General features: G+C 43.7%; 1 protein-coding gene across 1 annotated transcript in view; it reads left to right on the forward strand.

Moving 5' to 3' along the window:
- The first annotated feature begins 9729 nt into the window (after positions 1-9729).
- Positions 9730-16386, forward strand: part of NPSR1 (neuropeptide S receptor 1) — a 94894-nt gene continuing 88237 nt past the window's right edge. The window contains exon 1 of the mRNA XM_039521508.1: positions 9730-9876. Within this exon, the coding sequence (XP_039377442.1) occupies positions 9730-9876 (147 nt within the window). The remainder of the gene's footprint in view (positions 9877-16386) is intronic.

Genomic DNA, 16386 nt, shown 5'->3' on the forward strand with positions numbered 1-16386 from the left:
ATAAAATTATTCTTACAGCAAAATGACTGACCAAGTAGTATTATTTTTATCAACTACAGCTGGGTAATAACATAGTAAAAGCCTCCTGGTTAGTTAATAACTTAAGTTAATAATCAAATCACAGTGTTTTAAAGAGCTGCAGGAGACACATAAAAGAGCCACTTGCAGCTCCTGAGCCCCAGTCTGAGTATCACTGCTCTACCAGCAGAGCTCAACGTTATAAAGTGAGTGGTGGCCACACCACCCCCTTCTCCTTCCCACCTCCAACTTTGGATAGAACCTGAATCCATAGGTGCCCTCTAAGCATGCCTATTAGCTCAGGCCTCTGCCTGTCTTCCCTGGGTTCATGGAGCGCCCTGGGGCTTAGGTAGGAAACCGGTGCCTGGCTGCCTATGGTGAGGCAGCAGTGCACATAGCCAGAGGCAGAAACTTAGGTGCCTACGGAACTCTGAGAGCAGAAATTTAGGTGCCAGGTGAGTTTGAGCTTACAGGGTTAGGTGGCAGCTGAGCAGCAGTGTTGTGGACGCTAGGCACCTATGTCTGGGATTTAAATACCTTGGTGGATCTGGGCCCTTGTCTCCAAGCTGGTGAAATTTCAAGGGTTGAGGGGTTTGTTTTGTTTAAATCTACTTTGCCCTGTTTCATGCCCTTAAAGTCTCTCGGGGCTTGTCTGCTCTGCTGCTGCAGTGGCACAGCTGCACCAGTGCAGATATGCTGCTGCAGAGCTCCAGTGAAGATGCCAATGGGAAGGCTTCTCGTGTTAGCACAGGTAATCCACCTTCCTGAGAGACAACAGCTAGGTTGATGACAGAATTCTTCAGTTGCCCTAGCACTGTCTATGCTGGGGATGAGGTTGGTTTAACTGTGTCACTTGGGTGTGGATTTTTCACACCCCCCCCCCCGAGCAACGTAGTTATACCAATCTAATTCCCTAGTGTAGAGCAGGCTTCGTCCTCTCCATTTTCTTTCCAGGGCCACCTGCCTGCCATCTCAGTGTATCATCTGACAAATATATTCATTCAATCATCGCAACTTCACAGGATTCCTAAACATCTTGCCACTTGTCAGAGAAAGCAACCAGGTGCTGATGAAGTACAGCGACTCACAATTTGAGTGCTTGGGAATGGGCTCTTTACTCCAATTGTTAGAAAAGATGGCATTTTAAATACCAACTACATCTGTGTGGTGTTAGTGAGTTGAAGGTTTTATTGGCTGATCCTCCTTTAACTGTATGCCACAGGGACAAAATTATCCTAGGTCCTCATCCAAACTTTTTCCAAAAGTGGTATGTGAATTCCTCCTCACTCGGTCCATCAGTATTCTGGTCTTCTTCCCAGAACTTCATTCACCTAGAGGGGAAACTATGCTCCAAACCTATATACCATGGGGGATTTTATTTTTATTTGTCCATAGTGATAAGGCATTTAGAAAGTCAGCAAGACTTTCTGTATCCTTTAGGGATTAGTGTGAAGAGAATACCTAACTTTAGAATGCAAATAGCCTCTGAAACTAGTTTCCTTCCATCCCTATCTTCCTCCCAGTTGTGCTTTCTCTCTATTTCCCAAATTGTTTAAGTAAACTCCCTTAATTTAATCTTTCTTTCATCAAGAATGCTCACAGGAGAATACTGAAGTTAAAATTTCACAAATCAGGTGAAGAAAAGAGGAGACCTTATCTGAGAGGAACAGCTTGAGAGCAAGTTATCCTAGGGAAGCAGGTATGCTGAACTCTTTCTGTAAAATAGAGGAATTAGAGCTGCTCAGTAGGTTTCTTCTTCACAAAATGGTATCTTCTTGCCAAAGTCCAGGAAGAGACACAATAGGAAGTCAGTGTGGAGAACCCACAAGTTAATTCTCTTCAGAAGTATTGCTCCAATTTGATCTTGTTCCTTCTTATGGACACTTGGGCCTTGGTATGGAAAATCTCCCTGATGGATGACATGGTTTTTCTTTTCATTCTCTATGCATCTGGATTTTTAGATGTCTTTAAACAGATCTTCTTGTGTGGCAGAAAATATTATTTCCAGATATCAAAGAGCTGGTAGGAGTCTTTAAGGACTAGGAGTGGTGGACTCCAGTGGACAAGATTAGACATACTGAGAACTTGTCTACACTTAGAATGCTACAGTGCTACTGCAGCAGCTGCGCCACTGAAGTGCTTCAGGGTAGACATGACCTACCCTGACAGGAGGGATTCTCCCACTGATGTAAATAATCCATCTTTTCGGGAAGTGGTAGCTAGGTCAATGGAAGAAATCTGCCATCGGCTAGGACTGTCTACACCGAGGGTTAGGTTGACATAGCTGTGTGTCTCAGTGGTGTGGATTTTTCACACTCCTGAAGGACGTAGCTATACCTATATAAAATCTTAGTGTACCTAGACTATTTTCTCCCTAATCTTAGTGTACATCAGGTGTGGGAATGATTAAAGAGTAAGGAAACTTTTAAAACTATTTTCTAGTTTCACCAAAGTAGCACCTTAATTTGTTGGAGTAGACTTGATCAAAGAATATCTGTTTTCCAATCAGTTCTGTATTCTTGTAGGGGTTTTTTATTTCTTGTTCCCGCCCACCCTTGCATTATTTTGCTAGTTTGCAAACCGCACTAGTATGAATTCTGGGAGGCAGAGTCCCTGGAGCGTGAAATCTAGAGCCCTATGCAGCCATGTAGTCTGTTAAGGAAGGCTTAGCTGAAGTCTATTTCCTTTTTCTTCCCCTTCCAGGATCCCCTATGTCTGGTTATTGTTTACCCAGCCTACTTTCTCCCTATTTGCATTGAATGCAACATAGTTCCCTTTTTGTGAAGAGCTACTGTTAATTCTATGTTTTAGGAGATGGGGACCGTATAAGTATCTAATTCTAGAAAGTTAGATTTTTCTCTTGATCTTCTAGTTCACCTAGTCTGCCCTCTGCTCCAGACATTTTCTCTATCTAATCTCTCCCTAAAATGTTCCACCAGTGATAGTCAGACCTCCGTGGTCCAGGAGCCAAATTAGTGGTCAACATTACCCAAAAGAACCACAGTAGTGTGAATTAATTTTCATTTACTATACTACATTAAGAGCGTTGTTATCCACAGCAGTGCAAGCAGGCTGGTACGCTCTGGTACGCTGTACCAGCAAGATATTTATAGTAGGTATGTGTACCGGAAAGACACAGGAAGAGCCAGCAGCCCCGTGCCTCCTCTCTGGCACGGCTGTACTGCTCCCAGCCCTGCCACCTGCCCTTCCACAGAACTGCCTCTGCAACGGCTCCATCTTACAGCAGCAGCAGCCTCAACAGAGGCCAGGAATGGGGCTGGGGGTGGGGCTGGGGGCAGTACAGCCGCCGGAGGAGCTGCCGGCATTCTGCTCCTTTCCCTGCTGCCCTCTCCCAGTGGGGAAAGTAGGAGAACTCCCAGCCCACCCCCGTTCCCTTCCACGGAGCTGCATCTCCGTCTGTGTATACTACAGCAGCAGCCCCACTGGAGGACAGGGCTGGGGGGTCTGCTCCTTTCCCCACTGGGAGGGGCAGTGGGGAAATGAGCAGGGTGTGGGGTTGGTAGGTTCCTGGCCAATCAGAGCTGTGGAGCCAGTGCTCGGGGCAGGGTGGGGGCAGCTCATGAAGCCCCCGTGGCTGTTCCTCTGCCTAGGAGCAGCAGGGACATGTCTCTGCTTCCGGGGAGCCACGCGGAGCCAGGTAGGGAGCCTGCTGGACCCATGCCAACCAGACTATAAACCGGACTTTCAATGAAGATCAGAAATGTCAGTTTATAGAGCTTTCTGGTTGATACAGGGCCGGATAACTCAGCTTTTACTGTAATAAAACTGTATGTATGTGCATGTAGATAGATTTGATGTTTCTGACTGTCTTAAAACAACAGCTTCTTGTTTTCAGGCAACTCATGTCACAGCAGCATATTGCCAAAGTTCCATCAGTCTGGCATCATACCATTGTATGCTAAGAGGCTACTTGCACCATGTGATTGTAAAATAAATGTTAGAATGTCAAAAAAATACTATGATGTTAGTGTAGAGTATAGAAATTAGGGAAAAAGTTGCTCCTATGCATGTTTTATATGGCCATGAATACATACTTCCAGTTTGTAGTAAAGCAGAAGAGAAAAGACAGCGTGCTTCTAAATATCCAAATCATACATTAAGCCACAGAAACTTAAAATCAAGTGTTGCCAGACGTCACCGGTGTGGTGCTCTGCTCTGTCCAATGTTGACAACAGTCAGCTGCGTGCGTGTGTTCCCTCTGTGTGCTGCCCCAGCTCTGCATAGATAGTCGATACAGCAAACCCTGAGAGAACCCGCAATGACCACAGACTCTGATAAGGTACCCGGCAGGTTTATTACCAAATGAAACACAGTCTCTAGCTCCCCAGATCAGATGTCTACAGTTCTGCTAGTACATGTGTGCTCCCTGACAATGGACCGGCTCAGTCAGTGGCGGGATTTACCACTGCCCCCTAGGCCAGACAGAGATACTGCCCCAGGGATGCATTCTTATACACAGGTACAAACAAGTTACACATCACTCCTGACGTATTGAGGTGCAACCCCTCTATGTAGCAAGGTACAACCCCTCTATGCAATACGGTGCTGTCTCTCACCTTGTACATGTTGGTTTGAACAAAACAACTCTATCCACCATATTACCCTTTTGCCCCTGTCTTTAGGCTGGGTCAACCTGTTCCTTGTTATCTGTGTGGAATGTGCAAGTATCAAAGTGTTCTGGTACCATCCTAGCACATGTTTATATCTCTAGTGTCCAGTGTCTTTTAGGTATGTATATATTTGCAGCATCAGCCCTTTCCTTGCCAGCTTCTGTGAGCAGGGGCTGCCTCTGGCTCACAGCTTAACTTTGCTTTATGTTAGCAAAGTCTTGACCATTACTTTAATTCAGGCATCAGGCTTCATACTGGGCCTCGCATATAAAGGTTTATGTTTCTACATTCCCCCACTTTTAGTCTCTTTATGGGGAGGATGTTTACCTATTTTCCCAGAAAAGCATACTATGTGGACTAAAGATAACCCAGTGGGCTAAACACTGTTGTGTGGTTACCTTATTTTGCCATCCATACATTCACGCCCCATCTGTCCCTTAGTCTGCACATTCCCTCGTACGCCTGATAGACAGATTTTATTATTCAATTATTTTTAGTCCCTTCGGGTGGGCCTGGGAATGTTAGGCCTGGGACCTCAACTGATGAGTGGGGTCTAGGCTTGTTAACTTCACTTGGATATGAGCCGGCCTTTGTTGGTATGTGTTAGTCCATTGGGCTTCATTAAGGAAAACATATCTGAACTATCTAAATAACATGAATATATGGACATAAATGAATATCTATTATGATTACCATATGAGTGATAACTGATCATATATAATATATGAGGGGCTTATATACTGAGCAGTATATGCGTCAACATCTTACTCCTTAAAATGATTATTTGGTTGTACCACAACAGTATTGATTGCCATTTCCATCCCCTTCTTCACTTGGAGCTGTAGCTTAGCTTTCTTGGTTCGACGTAACATATAACAGCACATTCCCATTGTAGACATGCGGACTCACCCCTGCAGTGCCTCCTACTGGTGACTTCTGGGAATTAGCTCATTCCAGCTCCGGAGTGTCCTCTGCAGGCCGGTGATCTGCCTGGCCTCTGGCCTCCATGTCCCTCCCAGGACCCCGGTGCCCTGTTTACCTGGGGTGCTGCCCCCGGCAGTAACCCCTTTCTCTCAGGGTCTCCCCCTGCCAGGGGAACCCCCACCCACTATCCCCACCTCGCCTCAGGATATGGCTACTGCCAGTCATCATCTAGCCCCCACGCCCGGGGGCAGACTGCAGTATCAGCCTACTCATCACGGGCAAGGTTGGGTTTGGACCTGTTGCCTTGGCCTACCTCTGTGCTGCCCTCTGCAACACACACTACCTATTGGCCTTGTGCTAGGCTGCAGCCTGGGGCTTTCCAGGCTGGAGCCTCCCCAGCTACTCAGCCTTTCCCCAGCCCTGCTCCACTCAGATACCCTGTCTCTAGCTCTCTGCAGCCAGGCCCTTCTCCCTCTACAAACAGCGAGAGAGAGAGACATCCTTCTGGCTTCCCTGGCCTTCTTATAAGGCCTGTTGCTCAGTTTGGGGCATGGCCCCAGCTGCAGCCACTTCCCCCAATCAGCCAGAGTTTTACCTTGCCCAGCCCAGCCCTCTGCAGGGCTTTTCCAACCCCTTCCAGGCTGGAGCAGGTGGTTACCCTGCTACACCATGAAAACAACAACGGTTAGGGCCTGGATTCCCATTAGGATTACACTAAGGGTTGGGACCACTGGATGTAAAAATCACATCCTCTGGAATTGCCCAGCAGGGTATTTCCACCTTTTTGCACATTTTCTATTTCATTCATTTGCTGCTGGATCAACTGAGTTATTGGTATTAGGGATTCTTTGGTTCTTGCCACCAAATCATGTATAGCCAACTGCAAGTGTTCCACAGTTCAATCAGTAAGTCTTGTAAGGGTTCATGTGGGATGATAGTTTCAGTGACAGTGCTGCCTTTGCTTGTTGGCCAGAAGGCATGGGCTTCTATCTGAATGGTACTGGTAACAGGTACGCAGAACCCAGCATCACTTGTAAGGCCAATGTTGCCAGCTATGGAAAAATTATGATAACCTATAGCGCAGGCCACGTCCTGAATTTGTGCTACCTCTCATTAATCAGTTCCTTTGGTACCAGTCGAGCCCAGCCTTTTCTTGTGTTATTAATATCAGTTGTGGCATAGCACTCACACAGCCACCATCCATTACGTTTTCCGCAACAAGCTTGATTAATTTCCGAGCCAGTTTCAGTTACTAAGCGCCCAGTGGGCTAATGCTGCACACATCTCTTGTTTACAAGTGTCCCCACACTATTTGTGTAATATACGTTAACTGGCTCTTGTAACTATCTAGGGACTGCCATCATGAGGTCCCATCTTGGAACCCAGTCAAATTTAGCAAATTGTAAAAAAATAGGCACAATATGATTTATGCCTTGTTGTTGTATTTGTTTTAAGATGGCTGTGGGGTTTTAAATCCGTGGCCAATTCTGAAGTTGTAACTGCAACAAACTTTGCTCTGCTTTTCGATTACTCTATTACCATAGGCCGTGCAAGAAACTGCCTATGAAACATTATTATTTTGTATGCTGTTATTGAGGGACAGAATGGTAGCATTCAGGTGGCTAAACCCTTGAGCAATCAAATGCATATTATCAATAGTGATTGCATGCTGGTCTAATAATAAATTGCTAATGCCTCCGCCTATTTTAACTGCTTCGCCTATTCCATTCACAATGGTGTTTATCTTTAAATTAAGATTTTCAATATCTGCAGAGTTCCATATGTCAAGTATCAGGGGGTTAGCCGTGTTAGTCTGGATCTGTAAAAGCAGCAAAGAATCCTGTGGCACCTTATAGACTAACAGACGTTTTAGAGCATGAGCTTTCGTGGATGAATACGAAAGTGAATATGACGAAGTGGGTATTCACCCACGAAAGCTCATGCTCTAAAACGTCTGTTAGTCTATAAGGTGCCACAGGATTCTTTGCTGCTTTTAGAGTTCCATATGTACATGCCAAGACTTGAGCCTCCCAACACTGTTCCTAATAAATCCCTCTTTTCTCTATCATTTTGTAGGGCGATTTGGGAGCCCTTCCAAAATTGTAATTGCATCTCTATTTTCGAATTAAACCAAACCTGTGTCTGGGGCACTGTCTTGACATGGTCATACCGGCAAAATCGAGTTTTAGTGGCACATAGATCCAGCCTACATTTTCTACCATATACTCTGCAGTGGGATGTAGGAAAAGTCCTGAAGTAGGCCATGGTTGTACAGTGGGACACTCCCTCCTTGGGGTAGTGTCAGTGTGTGGAGGAGTGGAAGGAGGTAGTGTTGGGGCTGTTGTTGGACAGGCATCTTCACATAACTGTACATGGTAGATGCATTTACTGATGCGTGGGGTTATAGACCAAGTTCCCGTGTATGTTCCTGTATCTTTTAACTGAATGTTATGAATGTGAATAGACGTACTCCACTTATCCTGCAAGTCAGTAAACTCCACCCTGCTTCTCCAATCTCTGTATGTTTTTACACTTCCATTTCTGTAACTAATTACTGTGTCTACTGCTCGAAACCAGTCCAAGAATACTGTGTTGGTCTCAAGCTTGTGTGCTTGGACAACACATACCAGAGTCAGATCCTCCCCCACCACTCCAGTGAAATATTACTCCACTTCTTGCTTTGGTGCCACTAGAACCCTCTCCATTTCTGGAGTGACTTTGTATATGTTCATGTTCACTTGGTGTATTACTGTTAGAAGTGTTAATGAAATCTGCATGAGGAAGTGCAGTAAGAACAATAGTCTGATCACAATTTACAACAATACCAACCTTCCAACAGCATGCATATTCTCCCTGTCTCTCTTTATTGAAAGTCAGTTCCTTTTCAATCTGTCGTTGGGCATTATTGACCTCCTGGACAGGAACACGTTGCGCCTCACTATGGTCTCCTGCAGTCCATCCCCAAGCCATCAGGATGGCAAAGGGTGACACCCTGAGGATGTGCTCCATTTGTCGCTTTCCTTCAGTTTCACACACTAATTTCAAAACACTTCCGATGGGTTGCGCTTGACTTGCTGTATCCCATACAGTCAGGGGCGGCTCCAGGCCCCAGCACGTCAAGCGCGTGCTTGGGGCGGCAAGTCACGGGGGGCACTCTGCTGGCGCCACGAAGGCGGCAGGCAGGCTGCCTTCAGCGGCTTGCCTGCGGAGAGTCCACTGGTCCCGCGGCTTCTGCTCTCAGTTACATCAGTGTTAATTCTGCTTTCAGTTACATCAGTGTGAAGGCAAAGTAATGCCACTGAAGCAGGTAGTTACTTTGAATGTATTGTGTTATAAATGAGATCAGATTTTAGTTCAAGTGTGAGGAGGAGTGCAGAATCTCCTCAATTACATGCTGTGATTCTGGAGCATCACCACTGACGACAGTGAAATTTAATCCAGACTACCACCAATGTAACATAAAATGTAACCTGTAATGTAACAATGTAACCTGGCCCGGCAGTCTAAATGGGCCAATTTAAACATCCTTTGACTCTCTGCTTATTTAGCCATCAGTCTTCACTTTCACTTTGTGTACAATATTTCTCACAATCTGCATGTCAGTTACCAGTGGTCTGTCAATCTCAGCCTATGTGCTATGGAGCTGGATGTCCCTCTCCAATGGCTATATAATCCAAGAGGGGTGACTAAACACAATCAGTCCATGCAAAAAAACTGGCTGGGCTGTGCTAAAGATAAGGAGCTAAGATGCAGAGTGGACTAACCAGTGTGCTGGACTATGACATCATATGGCGCTTAATGTTTTTACAAGCAATCCTGACTCCTAGAGTTAGAAACTTTGGCTGTAGGACAAGCAAGAATAAGCAAGGCTTCAAGAGGATGCCACGTGCACTAGGTACATTACTGGCTGCTGCTGCTGCTACTGGAGAAGAGTGTATGGCCAGCTGTCATCAGAATTCTGTCAGTATGGATGGTTTGGGGGAAAGTGTCCAGCTTGGATTTTAATCACTCAGCTGCACGGAAGCCTCATGCCTCGTGTAGCCAGTGGTGGAGCAGTGAAGCTGTATTTTTTGCTGTGCTCTTCTGAGGAGAGCTTAGCTGTGTTTAACTCTCTGTCACAGCAGCAACAACAACTTAACCAGAACAAAACCTAGCAATGCAAGTCAGTTTCACAGAAGCCAGCAACAGCTTAAATGGAAGCAGAGAGAGGCTGGATTTTACACTTGTAACTTGCACAGAAACAATGACTTTCACTGAAGTAGTGGAAGACGAGGAATGGGGATCCTTCTACTATTCCTTTAAGGTACAGACAGCATGCTTTACTGTTCTCACCTGCTTGCAGCTCTCTGCATTTTCAGTAGCTTGGCGGTGGTGTTGGGGGGTGTGACGCAGATTATTTATTAAACGCTTCATACTATGAGTTTATGCCTAAAATTTGTGATTATCTTTGTAAGGACTATTTCCTGTATCAGGGAGTTATTGAGGGGCCCCATGTAATTGAAACCCTAAAAGATCTTTAATCATGCATGATAGCATGGTGCTGCATTCCTATGATTGCTATGTCATTATACAGATTTTTTTTTCATCTCAGCAGCTTTTTATTGGAATTAAGTCTCTTAGCTAAACTCTGTATTACAACCTTTACCTGAATCTGTAGGGTGTGATATCAATTATCTATCAGCCCCAGCAACATGTTGTACACAGACAAGAAAAAGTTGTTTTTAATCAGGAGTGGTGCTGACTGGATTTTGCACTTTTGGGGGCTCTGAAGGAGAGGAAAAGCTTGTTTTTAAGAACGTGGCAAGCATGGCAGTGAAAGGGATGTTGAGAATGGAGCTGATAAGAATGAATGCATTTTGTCAAGTGCAGCTCTTTTTTTTCCAGCGCTGTGCCATGTGAATGTGGGGAACAGGTTGCGGGGTGTGAAATCATGAATGACATCCTTAATTTAGCTCTTAAGTTCACGCTGCACACATGCCATGCTTCTGTTACCGTAGATATGTGGTACCAGTCAAGTTCCCAGTATAAAATATGTAAGTAGAAATATATGCAGTATTGTGGAAGACAGAGTATTTCTACCTTTGAAAGTGATCTCTGTGCTGTCATGAATTCAGACAAGTAGATTGAGGTACTCATTAGACGATGATGATTGAGATATAGATGGATATGTTCCGGGACAGATTCTGATCGCTGACAGACCAGTGTAGAGCTGGTGTAACTCCAGTGAAGTCAGTGGAATTATTCTAAATTTCCACTAGTGTACAAAGGATTGGACTGTATCCTTCCTGTACATCCTGGTGGGCTGCCCTGAAGCCAGGAGCCCAGGCTCACTGTCAGTCTACCTCTACCAGGTGGGCTGCTCAAGAGTCTGGCAGGTGAGTGGGCAGGAAACCAGGCAGGTTTGCACTGGAATTTCATCAGAACAGTCACAGTCTTGCAGACCATTTTAATTTCATCCAAGTGTCCTCGTCCAACAGAAAAACCTTCTGTTGGAAAACTTCCCACCAGCTCTAGTCATTTGACCTCTTCTTTTGATTAGCTGTAAATGGGTATGGTGAATACTGATGTAAGGCAAATTGAGACTTAACGGTTTGTAAAAATGAGATTCCTGGTCATAAGGTGACATGAAAGGACACAGGTTAGAGCAGAGGATTGAGACTCAGGAGGCCGACGTTCTATTCCTTACCTTGTAACTGCCTGCACCTGTGACCTTTGCCAGCTCATTCTGCACATCATTTCCCCCACTAAGAAAGACACTGGATAAGTGCAAAGTGTTCTTACACACCTGTCTCAGTAGATATTACATCAAGGGCCAAACTGGCATATTGTTCTCTGGAGTGCTGTGTCCAGTAGAAGAAGTAAGGACACTGGCATCATAACTGTACAGAAGAGTCACTGAATGCCTCCCTGCTCCCTTGTTCATCAGTATTTGAATTTCTTCCACATAAGACAGTTACGCTTCAGACTTTTAAGGGCAAAATCCCAGCCCCATTTAATTCAGGTGAGTTTTGCCATTGACATCAGTGGGGCCAGGATTTCACCCTAATTTTCCTTTTCCATTTTTCCTGGTAGACAAAGCATCTCTTCTACTCAAAGTAACAAGCATCTTCCTTTATAGTCCTCAAGACTAAATGTTTGGCCAGTACTAGCAGCCAATAGCAGCAGAGAACTTGCCCGCTAAAACTTCCTTGTAAAATATCCATCGTGATACAGACATCGTGACCCTTGTCTTTGTTTTTCTGAAAGGTGTCGAATCCATCTGCTCATTCAGTGTGGAAGATCCTACAGTGGAGTCTGTGGGTAAGGAGGGCCAATACTTCTCAAAATACACATGGAGGCCCATTCTTAGCATAGTCACATCACTGCTACACTTAAGTCTTGCAGTTGTACAGGGTAAAAATATCCATGAAAGCCCAATTGTGACATCTATTCAGGTTCCTTTCTGCTTTGTGACCCTGCTTCTTCCACAGAGCCTGATTATTTACGTTTAGTATGAATTTAATAATCAATAATTCAGCAGCACCAGTCCCTGGCAGGGCCACCCGGGGAGGGGGGCAAGTGGGGCAAGTTTTTCGGGGCCCCTGGAGCGGGGTCCTTCACTCGCTCCGGGGACCCCAGAAAACTCTTGCGAGGCCCGGGCCCCCGGAGCTTCTTCGCTTCTGGTCTTTGCTGGCAGGGGGTCCTTCCGCTCCGGGATAGAAGGACCCCCCCCGCCGCCGAATTACCGCTGAAGCGGGACCCGCCGCCAGGTCTCCGGCGGTAATTCGGCGGCAGGGGGATCCTTCTGTTCCAGGACCTGCCGCTGAAGTGCCCCGAAGACCCGCGGTGGGGGCTGGACGTCGGCGGCAGGTCCCGCTTCAGCGGTAATTTGGCGGAGGGGGGTCCCCACCATGGGTCTTTGGGGCACTTTGGCGGCAGGTCCCGGAACGGAAGGACCCCCCGCCGCCGACTTACCGCCAAAGTGGGGGCCCTCCGCCACCGAAGACCCCGGGCCCCCGGAATCCTCTGGGCGGCCCTGGTCCCTGGTTAAACTTTAATACTATGCAATAATCAGTTCAGGGAAAAGTGTAGTGACAGGATTCCCTAGCTCATCTCACTTACAGTCCCTTCTCCGCTTTATATCCACTCCTCGTATCTCAGGAAGTCCAAAGTGGAACTTAACATGCAAAGTTTGAATTGGCTGTTACATGCCATAGATTGTCTGGAGGCTCCATTTGGATAACATACAGAATCATGGTGGGGCAGGGAACACAGAAGTGGGACATGCCCTGAACTATGTAACCATGCTGACTTTTCCTCATCCAGGTTACTAATTACAGATTCTAAATGGAGGACAAGAAACCACCCTGTGAGAATAGATCTCCTGCAGGTGACAAACCACTCCCTTTCCACCAGCTTTGAACCATTACAAAAGCATTTAGGCCCAGATCCTCAAAGATATTTAGAAGCCTAACTCATATTGATTACAATGGCACTTACTTAGGTACCTAAATAACTTGTGAGAATCTGGGCTTCAGCTCTTAGCAGCTAGCCTAATATATTGGCCTTCAAACCAGACTACTCCAGAATTTCTTTACAAAGTGATAGGCTATTATATTCTTAATGTCCTGTAAATTAGCATCTTTTATCTAATGACAATGACCCTCTTCTTCTTCTTTGATATTGCCACATACGTAATAAGAAGTTCTTGTAACTATAAAAATGTTTTGTCTTAATTCTTTCCCCTGCAAGGAAGAGGGTGCATGGCACTTACCACTTATTTGTATAATTTCCCACAATGCAAATGCAAACGCAAACATGCCCTATATAAGCAGAATTTTTTTTTGTAGGATTCCTAGGGGAGCCACACTGAGATTAATCAGGGCGAACTGTAAAGAATGGGACAGACAATCCCCAAAGTTTGTGGATATTCCATTACTTAGATTTACCAACCCAGCACAAAACACCTATAGTACCTTACTGATTATCCAGAAGCCCAAACAAAGTTCCCTTAAAGCAACCCAGCCTTGGGCTTCCACCTAGACACCCAAGTCGAATATGATGAGGATTTCTGAAAATCTTATTTATCCTATAGGAAAGTTCTACCAATCCCAAAGAATCAGACACATTACCTCCCAGGTTAATGAATATTTCAGATCTTACCCAAAGACATGCTTATGGCCAATTCTTATTAACTAAACTAAAATTTATTTAAAAATAAAAGAAAGAGTATTGGTTAAAGATCAGTATACATACAGATATGAGTGCAGTTTTGAGATTAGTCTCATAGTAGAGATGGTGAGCTTTGTAGTTGCAAAGAGTTCTTTCAGAATTAGTCCATAGGTTATAGACCAATGTTCATATCTAGGGTGATCCAGGTGGGACTGGAGATCTCAATGGCTCTCAGATCTCATTTTCAAGGGTTGGCAACCTACTTTCATGCTTTTTAGTCTTCAAGTGGTGTGCTTTCATAAGGTTTACTCTTATTATTTCTTACAGGCTACCAGTATTACATTTTAATCTTCTAATAGGTTATTCCTCTATTCTATTATTATAATATATATATAACTATTATTTGTTTTAAATAAGTTATAAATATTTTAAAAAATTTAAGAAGCTTCATTTAAATAAAATAAGTGCAGTTGTCCGCAGTGCAGTGGGAGCTTGTGTAAAAAAAAAGTGGCGAAAATCAGCTTAAGTGCCGCCAACTGGCCTAACCCATCACTGAACCTTGCCATTAGTGTGGCACTTTAAAATAATTGCGTAGTGCTACTAAAACAGCACTTATTTACAATTTGCAATTAATGTAGATCAATTGCCTGTTTTCACTATACATACAATACATTTAATCAATACAACGATATCACTATATTCACAGTTCATTTAAATGTTTTACCCATCAAAATATATTTAATTTTCTTTTGAATCTTAAGAAAGCAGAGAATTATATTTAGAGATCATTTAATAGATAGAGAGATTCATAGATTCATAGATTCATAGATCAGGGACCATCAGGATCCATAGCAGGACACTCATGCTCATTGCAGGCCACAGAACCTCATCCATCACCTCCTCCTGCCAGTTGCGTCTAACTGGTATAATAATCCTATGAAAATCTGATATTAAATACTAATCACAATAATAAAAAACAAATTACAAATCACATCCTAATTTGGGTCACAAACATTATCTACCAATAGGATGCTTTGTGGCCATGTGGTTGTACAAAATCAAAATATGCAAAATAATCATTAAAAAAAAAACAAAATATTTCATGTGCTATCAGGGGAAGCAAAAGAGGGGGTAAAATTTATAGGGTGGATTCAACCAGGTTCACCTCAACCTGACTCTGCAGCTCTTTCTTGGGACTTCAAGTCCAGTTTCTCCCTCTCACAAGTGAAGTAATATGATATTGGGCAAGGGGAAGTGCTGACAGACCTCCTTTAAGTGTCCATGTTCTAGGGGATAGATTATGTCTATCTTGAGAAAGTAGCATTATTATGTTCTTAAGAGTATTTACTATGATGAGCTAGGCATTATTTATGTCATCTATGTGTTGTTGTTATATCACTTATTATGATTAATGAAGTGGAAACAACAACAAAGGAACTGAACTGAGGCAATGGGACAGAAAGGAAGTCAATGAATTAGATTTTGAGAAGAATGAATGTAGATGAATCACTTTATTTTATTCATGGATATATTTTATGTTTATTCATTATATATAATTATTATTCATATATCATCCTTAATATTTAATATAAATGAAATTAAAATAGACAGGAAGTAAAGACAAAAAACAATGATATAAAAATATCAATAAAAGTAATAATATAATAAATCAAATAGTTCAATATTACTAGCACAATAACCAATAAAGCAACACATCAAAATCAGTTAAACAGGTTCAACAGAAAACAGATCATGGTCTTCCATTACTTATGGTCAGTCTGACCTCTTCACTCCTGCTATCTGCAGAATCTCACCCACCTCACCCACACAAACCCTAACTTATGTCCAACACCAAGTCATCCTCTCTTAAGTGCCTTAAACAAAGGTGCAAAAGAATCCTCGTGGTTTAAAGACTCAAGGTGCAGAGAATCCTCCCCAAAACACCTCAGAGGAAGACAAAAAACCCCTGGCCTCCCTGCCCTGGCCAAAATAAAATTGCCAGTTAAATCCCAAATATGTGATCAAGTTAAACCCTGAGCATGTGGGCAAGACTCACCAGCCAGCACCCAGGAAAGAATCATCTGTATAACTCAGATTCACACATCTAACGTCATCCCCCCATCATCAATCCCATAATTGCAATATAATAAAAAAATTAAATAAAGATGAATTAATAAAACTCCATCAAAACATCCAAATTCCATCTCAGAAACAAAAACAATGAAAAATGAAAAAATTTGAAAGAAAAAAAAAAATTTCAAACAGAAACAAAATAAGTGCTAAAACAAAAAACAAATGTGCATGTACTGTGTGGTGCAACAAAACTGCTGTGTCAATGTTGTGTGTCCCTGTAAAATGTGGGGGGTGGCACCCTGGACTGGCTGTGTTATGAACCAGACAGAACCCCCACCTCCAGCCAGTTTTCCACTGTTTCTGGCCATCAGTCTTTTGTGGCTTTTGTGTGGCTTTTGTTGTCTTGGTTTTGATTCTGTGTGGTGTGTGTGTGAATGGCGTATTCATGAGCATTGTCATTTGTCATGATATATTTGTTTATACATTTGTTGCACATGTTTATAATATTGTTTTTACATGTAATTTTATTTACATGTATGCTGCTACATCACATGCGTACATTTGTTGCGTGGATTGCCGTAGTAGGTTC

Source organism: Mauremys reevesii, linkage group 2 (assembly GCF_016161935.1).
Source record: "Mauremys reevesii isolate NIE-2019 linkage group 2, ASM1616193v1, whole genome shotgun sequence".
Classification (NCBI taxonomy): domain Eukaryota; kingdom Metazoa; phylum Chordata; order Testudines; family Geoemydidae; genus Mauremys; species Mauremys reevesii.